Source organism: Lichenostomus cassidix, chromosome 17, assembly GCF_008360975.1.
Source record: "Lichenostomus cassidix isolate B80296 chromosome 17, HeHo_3.0, whole genome shotgun sequence".
Lineage (NCBI taxonomy): Eukaryota > Metazoa > Chordata > Aves > Passeriformes > Meliphagidae > Lichenostomus > Lichenostomus cassidix.
This window is the reverse complement of record NC_139497.1, coordinates 823494-832888: the sequence shown is the minus strand read 5'-3', so window position 1 is coordinate 832888 and position 9395 is coordinate 823494. Positions and strand designations below refer to the sequence as shown.

General features: G+C 56.9%; 3 protein-coding genes across 4 annotated transcripts; 1 reads left to right on the top strand and 2 right to left on the bottom strand.

The window, feature by feature from the left end:
- Positions 1–247: 247 nt before the first annotated feature.
- On the bottom strand, positions 248–3405 carry ARPC5L (actin related protein 2/3 complex subunit 5 like). The gene is made up of 4 exons (XM_085076682.1): positions 3197–3405; positions 2933–3005; positions 2496–2672; positions 248–789 (listed from the first exon to the last, which is right to left on the bottom strand). Exons 1-4 carry the CDS (start codon positions 3334–3336, stop codon positions 727–729), a joined length of 453 nt encoding a protein of 150 aa, XP_084932808.1. The 5' UTR covers positions 3337–3405; the 3' UTR covers positions 248–726.
- A 99-nt stretch (positions 3406–3504) lies between these two features.
- PPP6C (protein phosphatase 6 catalytic subunit) lies at positions 3505–6885 on the bottom strand. Of its 2 annotated transcripts, XM_085076681.1 has the most exons (7): positions 6726–6885; positions 6513–6608; positions 6368–6433; positions 5820–5961; positions 5328–5407; positions 4982–5191; positions 3505–4315 (listed from the first exon to the last, which is right to left on the bottom strand). In XM_085076681.1, exons 1-7 carry the CDS (start codon positions 6798–6800, stop codon positions 4067–4069), a joined length of 918 nt encoding a protein of 305 aa, XP_084932807.1. In that variant the 5' UTR covers positions 6801–6885; the 3' UTR covers positions 3505–4066. The 2 variants fall into 2 exon arrangements, with proteins under 2 accessions (XP_084932807.1, XP_084932806.1); XM_085076680.1 differs by having other exon boundaries at positions 6513–6873.
- A 9-nt stretch (positions 6886–6894) lies between these two features.
- RABEPK (Rab9 effector protein with kelch motifs) lies at positions 6895–9313 on the top strand. The gene is made up of 7 exons (XM_085076679.1): positions 6895–6998; positions 7104–7240; positions 7442–7594; positions 7677–7838; positions 8103–8252; positions 8433–8582; positions 8770–9313. Exons 1-7 carry the CDS (start codon positions 6940–6942, stop codon positions 9045–9047), a joined length of 1089 nt encoding a protein of 362 aa, XP_084932805.1. The 5' UTR covers positions 6895–6939; the 3' UTR covers positions 9048–9313.
- Positions 9314–9395: the final 82 nt, after the last annotated feature.

Here is a 9395-nt window from a genome sequence, read left to right as displayed (position 1 = left end):
GACAAGAATATAAAAATCAAACCTGACGTGGTTATGTGTTCTATTCACTGCACCTTAGAAGTCTTGACTGGAATAGTTGAGCTTGGTCTCACTCCCTACCTCCAGGACACAGTTGGATTTGAGGACAAATTCTCTTAAGTAGTTGGAGTTAGGAGCAATCATACACAGGTGCACACTTAGCTTGGACTCGGTTATTTCTGGCCTGCTTTGGCATAAGTGTCAGACTTAAAATTGAGCTGAAAATAAATTATTTAACTCACGTGATCCAAGAACTTTATTGATGCAGCAGGCACTTCACTTTACATTAAACAGTCCTTTGACCACACGTTCAAAGCTGCCGTTCTAACAGCCCATCAGCTGCAGGATCTCAGCCTGGACACAGCTACCTTGGGACTAAGCAGGACACACAGGAGCTTGTATCACCACACCTGGCTAAAGCAGCATCTGAAATACCTGTTCACTTACAGTAATAGGAGGCAGTAGTGTGCCTTCTCTCTGCCTGTCAAAGAAGGGAGCAGGAGAATGTCTTGGCTCCTGTATGTGATAGTCGGAATATGCAGGAATACCTTTACTCTTCCCCCACCTTTAAGGTTAAAAGCATTCCAAGAGGAGGTTACTGTAGGATTTCAGTAGATTGCAATCTCTAATAAAGATGGACCAGTGTCATTTCAGCTCATTCCTTCTTCTGAGTCCAAACCTGACCGTCACTGTCCAAGTTAACAGTCTTTACACAGTCTTTCTTGCTGTAAGAACTCTTACTATGGAGCCCAGGCCTCCTACTGCCAGTGCCTGTGGGAAAGAACAGAGGTTACAAAGTCACCACATCCCACATAGAACAAACACTGAAGAGTTTAGCTACAGAAGGGAGTACAGCTCGTCTCCAAAATTAGAAACTGTCATTCTTCACAATCTAACCCTCTTTTGGATCTGGAGGACTCCAGTGCTTCATGTCACTGACAGAGCAGAATGTCTCACCTTCTATATCCCTGAGCAGGAAAGGAGGAGGAAGGGCTTGTTTCACTTTCATTTGTGTCCCTCAACATAAACAGTGTTTCCATCTGAAGTCTAGAAGATGGAGCGATTACAAATAAATATTTAAGCTGACTGCTGAAAATTGGGCATTTACTTTGCAGCCACAATTCCAGTAGAGCCCAGGGGTATCAGAGCAGTGCGAGACACGGCACTGGGGAACACGACTGGACAAATGCAAAGCACCCACTTGGAGCAGGACCTGCAGGTGCTTCAGGTCCTGAAAGTTCCTGAGCTACCAGACCTGCCACAGGCCTCTTCCAGAGGACAGACTGGTACTACCACTGAGCTGACTCCACTCTGAGCAAGCCACACGTCTTACCAGTAGTGCCACAAAGCAGAATACCAGGCTTTAAACCCTGCCCAGCCTACGCAAACTTGCCTTGTTCCTTTCACAACAGAGATGAGAAGCCTGACGTGTCCCTGCATGCTCTGAGCACCAGTCAGGGTGGTGGTGTGTCACCTCCCACGCTGGGAGCACCCACCCATGCTTACCTGAAAACACCTCAGTGGAAACAACAGGAAAAAAGAAGAAGAAGAAAAAAAAAAAACCCAAGCAGAAACATGTTCTTTGCTGTCCTGAGAAATTCCCTCCTCCCTTGTCAAGGCTTGGCAAAGCTGGTGACAGCAGCCAATAGCTGGAGTCACGCTACCCCAGCTCTGGCTTTACGTACCACAGGAAAAAGCTCTGCACCTTGGGAAGATGACACCAGCATTCGCAGCAGCTGCCCTGCACAGGGAGCTGCAGCATTCCCAGGGATCAGTTTTCCTAGGAGCACTGACAGCCAGGCTTCAGCTAAAATGCCTGCTGTGGGGGAAGATTTCACTTGGATTCCTACCCGGGGGCAGTGGACCCAGCAGCTGCTTCAGGGATGTGCCTCAACCCAGAACGTGCCTCATCCCAACACAGAGAGGGAAGGAGGCTCCACAGTCAGCTGCTGAACACATCCCACGTTCCCAGTTTCCCAACAGACATTCCACAGAAAACACAAGAGGCCCCTGCTGGTCCCCAATGGAATCTTTGGAGACCTCAAAATCCTCTCCTGGGCTAAATCCTGGGACTCAGCTGATGAAAACTGCCAGACGTGAGCCAGCCTGAGCCCCCTTGTCTGAACCCTCGGCCACAGAGGAAGCTGCAGCTGCCCTGTCCATCCAGCCACATCTCCTCTCCCACCCCTTCTCCTCGGTGAAGCTGCTGCATCTGTTGGGTGCCAAAGGCAGCATGAGGCTTCCTCAAGCAGGAAGAACTCCCTGCCACAAGTTTCCTCTCCCCATGGCAGAGGGTGAGGTTAGAAATACAGGCAAAGGCTTTCTGAGTGTGGGCTCAGAGAGACCAAAGATGAAAGGAAACACTGAGCTCCTAGGGATGAGAACCTGCCATCACCTGCTTCTCTGCAGGGGCTCTCCTGAACCACTGACCAGGACCCTGCAAGCATGGCTGAGCCAAGAGTGCCCTGAACGTGTACCTTTTCATGCCACTGAAGTAATATTGCACTGCTGTTTTCTGTTGGCTTTTCAAATCCTTTATAAATGTACTTCATTAACAAATCAACACCGTTTCTGTCTAAGGAATTCACCGCTTGTTCTATTTCGCTGCTTTTAAAAGACGTGAGGACTTTAAGCATCGTTCCCTGGGCCTGCTCCTGGGAAGACAAGGAAAAGAGAGAAATGTGAGAACAGGACGGTTGGGAGTTATCCCAAGACTCACGTTTGGCAAGAGGCGGCCAGGGTCGGTTACTTCTGTAAGCGAGGTGAGCAGTTTTGGGGTTGAAGGAGGAAGGAGTGAACACATGGCTTCACCCGCACCAGCACAAGCTCATTAACCACATTAAGCAGTGCCGCTGGGATCTCTGGGGTGCTACTGTCACTTCCCAGCCCCAACGCCCCCAGCCCTGCCCGTTACCTTCATGGCCTGGTTCCTGGTGTTGCCCGGGGAGCTGCGGATGGCGGTGTGGAAGGCCCGGAGCGCCTCGCCTGTGCGGCGGCGGGTCAAGGACTCAAACCCGGCTGGGCAGCACGGCACGGCGGGCAGAGCTGCGCTCCGGCCCCGCGGCAGCGCCCGGGCGAGGGACGCGTTGGGAACCCCCCGGGTCACGGCGGCCGCGGAGCCCCGAGCGGCCACCGGGCCGGTCCCCGGGACTCCCCCGCCCCCCCGGCCAAAGGATATTGCCTGAGCAGCGCTTCCACCTCGGGACTCGCATCGGGCTCGGCCGCCGCCGCCTCCTCGGGCTCCTCCACGAAGCGGTTCTCGTCGTACTGGTCGATGTCGAGGCGGCGGAAGCGGGACGAGAGCGTGCTCCGCGCCATGCCCGCCCGGCGCCCCGGCCCCGCGCCAGCAGGAAACGGCGGAACCGGCGGAACCGGAACCGGAACAGCGCGCCCGCCCCGCCCCGCCCCGCCCCGCCCCGCCGGGGAGCCGGGGGGATCTCACACACACACACACAGGGGCTCAGTAAAAACACCAGAGAGCCTGGAAAAAATCCGAACAATGACTTTAATGTACAAATCCCGTCGCTGCAGCAGGTTCGCGGGTTTAACCGGGCTCCCGAGGAAAACGGAACAAACCGGGAATGGGGAACAGCCCTTCGACCGCTTTATTGGGATCCACGTAACACTCGGAAAAGGCTGGCTCGGTCCTGCGCCGTGATCGCAGCACGGGCAGCCCCGGCCCCGCCGCACACCGGGCACTGACTTTGCTGCTGAAATTTCTTAAAACTTACCAAACACAAAAAGCTGAACAAGAGACGGGCCCGAGCGGCTCCCGGAGCGCGGTGGTTAAAGGAATCAGTTCATCTAACCCAGGACTAGGCGAGGACTACATGCAGTAGTACAAATCTCAAGGACATATTACAAATACTCTGAAATTAATCTAGGGGAGGGGGGAAAAAAAGTTGCTACAGACACCATAATACACAATAAATTTAGATAATTTAAAAATAAAAAAGGCAAGAGGCAGCATTTCAGCAGCAAAGTGCTCAATAAAAAGTATATTGTAAAGGGGCAGGATAGGGAGAGGTGAGAGCAGGCGGGCGAGGGCTCAGAGGAAGTACGGCGTGGTTGTCCTGGGAGGAATGACTCGCTCTGAGTCTGGAACTGCGCGGAATAACTTTGGTTCTCTTGTATTTACATCTTTAAAGACCATGATGGACGCGATGTTCCCGCAGCGGTAGCAGTAGTTGGGAGCTGACCATACCGTTACCAACTTCTCATCAAACATGAATTTGTATCCTTCGTGGACGAGCTGGTGTGCTCTGCAGATCAGCTTCAGGTTGTTGATGTGAACAAACTGCAAAGGAAGGGGGAAGGTCAGTGTGCCCTAAGCAGCTGCTGCCCACACAACATCCTGCTCCCAGCCACAGCCCCACACAGCGGGAGGGAAAACAGAACGGGGGCAGTTTGGAGACCTGAGAAGAGGGAAACCCTGCTGATATACAGGTGGCAAAACTCGAGCACTGAGAACACTGTGAAATGCAGGCAGCAGGGCTGTGCTGTCCCCAGGCCTGACCCTTCCTGAACACGCTGTGCAAAAGCAACATGACAATGCAGGGTGAGCATGGCCATCGTGATGTGGCCCCATCAGAGCCCTGAGGAGCGTGCTCAATGCAGACACAACAAAATTAACTCAAGAATTGCCTAAAAAATGGTATTTTTCTCCTAAATCCTTAGGAAAGCATTCCACACAAAGCCCAGGGAAACTAGTCTTACTGCATTATACTTTTTACAAGCAAGATGGGTATTAGTACATCTGGCAGTTATTTTTGTGCTTTTAGGTTCATTTTTTCCAGCTGGCACGAGTGAAGCTTCCCCACCACCACGAGTTACTGGCAGAGATGTGAGAGGGGAGTTCATTGTTTCGCAGTGCCCTTGGTCCATTCAAACATGACACTGAGCTGAGCCCCCCAGCTCCCCCATCCCTGCACTTGGGCTGTGTGGCACCGAGCAGCAGCGTTACCTCGTTGGTGACCTTGGCTCCGAAGAGCCAGCCTGCCCCGCGTGGGCTGATGGCCCACGTGTCCACATCCTCGGGGTCTGACCACACCAGGTCGCAGAAGGCGCCTTTGTGAGGGATTTCCTGGTTCCGTTCGATGGTGCGGATCTGGTCGAGGGTCTTGATGTCTGGGGAGAGCCCGCCGTGCACACACAGAATCTGCTCGTCTATTAACTGCAGGGACACAACGTGGACACAGCCTCAGCATTCACCCAGCCCCACGCTGCCAGGGGAACCTTCACAGGCCACCACCTCTGCAGATCCCATTGAGACAATCTGCTCATGCTGTTAGCGTGGTGTTTGCACTTACAGCTGCTATTGTGAGCATGTCGAAGACTTTGGTACAGTATCTCCAGGCGTTCGCATTTCCGTATTTGGTTTGGCACTCGTCTGTGGGAGAGAATGGTTTTATTCTTCACAGATCATGCAACAACAGGCAACACAGGCAGGGCAAACACTGAGAGCAGAACCTGCACGCTCAGGTGTGTCACACCTGTGCTGGGTCCTGCTGCTGGCCAGGCTCAGCACCAGCAGCAGCAGGGACTGAACCCCTCATGCTCTGCTTCTGCCTCTGCAACTGAAAGTGGCACCCCAATGCAAACAGAAATCCCACGTGCCAGAGGAAAAGAGCAGCAAGATCTGCCTTAAACACATTGCATTCCACAAACACAACGACCACGTTAACAAATGACAACATTGGAGCCCACACCCCAGCCAGGCCCTGGGGAGCCCCGGGTGCAGTGGCACTGCAGGCTGGTGCCACGGGAGAGATGCTGCAGGCGTGTGACACGCCAGGACTCACCGTAGAACCCGTACACCTGGGTGATCTGCCTGCTCTCGTGGTTGCCGCGCAGCAGCGTGATACGGTCAGGCCACTTGGCTTTCAGGGCAAGGAGGTACGTGAACGTCTCGAGGCTGTAATACCCTCGGTCTACAAAGTCCCCCTGAAGTCAGAGACAGTCGTACATGGAGCAACAGTCACACGGGAAAGCACACAGTGACACATCCACTCTGAGCTCCTCACTGCCACAAGGAAACCCAGCGCTGGAGGGCAGCCGGGATCTGCTCGAACCCACGGGAACTCTGGGCACTCGCGGGGTCAGGGCTGGGCTGGGCACTCCCCTCACTACCGCCCTGACAGGACCCGCCGCCCCGGGACACCGGAGCAGGGCAGGACGCTGTGCTCTGCCTCACCCCGCAGGGCTCCCGCTGCTCTCGGCAGCACGACCGGCGAGCAGGAGCCACCAGAGCCCCAGCGCCGGGCGGGCCCGGGACTCGGGAGCCCCGCGGGGCTTCACCTTAAAGCCCCTGTCAGACCGAGCGGGGCCGGGCCGCGCCCAACGTACGTACCATGAAGATGTAGTTGGTGTCGGGGACCTGCCCGCCGGTCCGGAACAGCTCGCACAGGTCATAGAACTGCGGGGGGAGAGAGGCGTGAGGGGCAGCGACATGGCCTGCGGCCTGCGGCTGCACCGGGGCTGCCCGCCCGCCTTACCTGCCCGTGGATGTCCCCGCAGACCGTGACGGGCGTGGAGACGGGCTGGACGTTGGACTCCTCCAGCAGCAGGTCACAGACATAGTCACAGAGGCGCTGCGGAGGGAGCGGGGCAGGGTCGGGGTCAGCACCGGGACCACCGGCACCGCCCGGCCCCGACCCGCCCGGCCCCGGCCCGCCCCGGCCGGTCCCGGCCCCCCGCCGCCGCCGCACCTTGAGGTCGTTCTCGGGCAGGTACTTGCAGAGCCGCGCGATCTCCACGTACTTGTCCAGGTCCAGCGGCGCCATCTTGGCACGGGCTCGGGCGGAAGCGGGTCCCTCCGCCACTTCCGGGCGGCGGAGCGCGCCGCCGGCGCGGGCGGAAGCGCGGGGCACTTCCGGCGGCACTTCCGGCCGGGCGGGCCGGGAGCGGCGACGCTGCTCCGCTATGGCCCCGCGGGCGCTGCCGCTGCTGCAGCCGGGCCGGCGGCCGCGCCCGGGACAGTGGTGAGCGGGGCGGGGGCGACGGGCGGATAGCGATGAGCGGGGCGGGGGGACCGGCGGGACCCCGGCCCGGCCCGGCTCGCGCTGAGCGCCGCCCTCGCCCCGCAGGTACCGGCTGAGCCCGCGCGGCGAGCGGCCCTGCGGCCGCGTGGGACTCGGCTGCGTCCTTCTGCCCGGCCGCGTCCTGCTGCTGGGCGGCGCCGACCCCGCCGGGGCCTTCGCGGACGCGCATTTCGTGGAGCTGGGTGAGGGCCGGGCGGGCGGCGCTGGCGGCGGGGCCGGTGCCGTGTCCGTGTCCCGGGGCCGGTGCCGTGTCCGTGTCCCGGGGCCGGTGCCGTGTCCGTGTCCCGGGGCCGGTGCCGTGTCCGTGTCCCGGGGCCGGTGCCGTGTCCGTGTCCCGGGGCCGGTGCCGTGTCCCGGGTCCGACCGCCTGTCCTCGCCCGCAGCCCCGCTCCGCTGGGTCGCCGCCGGCTGGCGCGGACTGAGGCCGCGCTACGAACACGCCACGTTCCTGCCCGCCAGCGGCCCGCCGCGGCTCTGGGTGTTCGGCGGAGCGCACCCCGCGGGGAACCGCAGCTGCGTGCAGGTGCTGGACCCCGGTGAGTGCCCCAGCGGGGCTGCAGCACGGCCGTGCCTTCCGTGCCGTGTTGGGTTCTTTTGCTAATCAAGTGTCTTAACTAGAGAAAGGAACGTGGGAGAGCCCTGCCGTGAAGGGGGTGCAGCCAGAGCCTCGGACATTCCACACCTCCTCGGCCGCCATCGGGACCCGTCTGTTCGTGTTCGGGGGCGGAGAAAAGGGAGCGGAGCCGGTGAAGGACCAGCGGCTTCACGTGTTCGACACAGGTACTTCAGCACCTCATCCTCCAGGCGGAGGGATGGGAGCTTTCTCCGTCGGGTTTAGTCAGAGGGGTGGAATTGTTGAGCTCTGTTTGGAGATGAGTCCAACTGAATGGGTTGCTGTTCTTCTCCTGACAAGGCCTTATGTTCATGTAGGCACTGGGAATTCAGACTCAGTGGCTTGTTTAGAGAGCCTCATCAGTGCTCTGGGGTTGCTGGTCTGTAGAGCTTTGGAGTTTTGTTGTAATGTGCATGTACTCCCATGTTCAGCCACCCTGACCTGGTCCCAGCCAGACACTTGTGGTGATCCCCCTTCTCCTCGCCATGGACACGCAGTGGTTGCAGTTGGGACCAAACTCTTCATCCATGGAGGTTTAGCTGGAGACACTTTTTACAATGACCTATTCTGCATCGATATAAGTAAGTGGAGGAAAGTACTGCAGGGCAGTACCTGTGTGGGATATATTTTGGTTTGGGGGACATTTTTTTCTGAAATACTAGTTCTTAAGTGTTTAAAATATTAGCCTCTTTGTCTAAATCAGCAGAACGTGTGGGGTTTGTATAATGCATAACCATGGACATGTTCTTTTTCTGCAACAGATGACATGAGATGGGTGAAGATCCTGGCCACTGGGGATGTCCCTGGAGGACGGGCATCCCACTCCTCAGCTGTTTTTAAGGACCTCTTGTACATTTTTGGAGGAATAGGTCCAGATGGGACACTGGATACGACATACAAGTATCACACAGGTAGGGAGGTTGCTCTCAGGGGTGCCAGGGTGGATGCCACACACCTGGGGAACATATTTCCTGCTCAAGTCCTGGGCTTCTTCCCCTGGAGTTACACCACTATAAGACTAAATACTCAAAACTGTTCTAATTAATGGTGTCACTGATGTGTGACATTTACAGCTGTGACTGTATCTTTGCACTGCAGGAAGGCAGCAGTGGACACTCCTGCAGTTTGAGTCGCCCCTGCCCAGCGGGAGACTGGACCATGCCATGTGTGTCATTCCCTGGCGGACTGGGGCAGATGGGGACATGGGAGACACCCCAGAGCCACCTGTGTCAGCAGGTGACACAGCTGGGCCCCTCCAGCAGGGCCTGGGTGAGGGCTGTGCTGAAGACTCCTTTGTCCATCTCCTGCTGGTGTTTGGGGGGATGGACACAGAGGGGCAGATACACAGGGACTGCCTGGTCACCCTCATTGAGTAGTGTCCCCACAGCACCAGCCTCGGCTGTGGGGTTAATTCTATCCAATAAACACATCCTTGCCCTTGGACAGCTGGCACAGTGCTGACACCCCTGAGGGACAGGGACTTGCCTGAAGATGGTCTTGCTGCAGCCCTGGCCCCAGGAACATGGCAAGAGCCAAGCTGTTTTAAGGCACTGCTGGAGCTAACACCACAGAAGCTCCTTCTGGACTTAATTAAGCCCATGGATTAGATAAAGATCAGTCAAATAAAGAGACCAAATTTCAATTAGGCTTCTTTTTTTATATGAACCTTTATTAGGTGTAAACTACTTTATTACTTTTCAGCCTTCAGAAAACTGGTCTGCTTC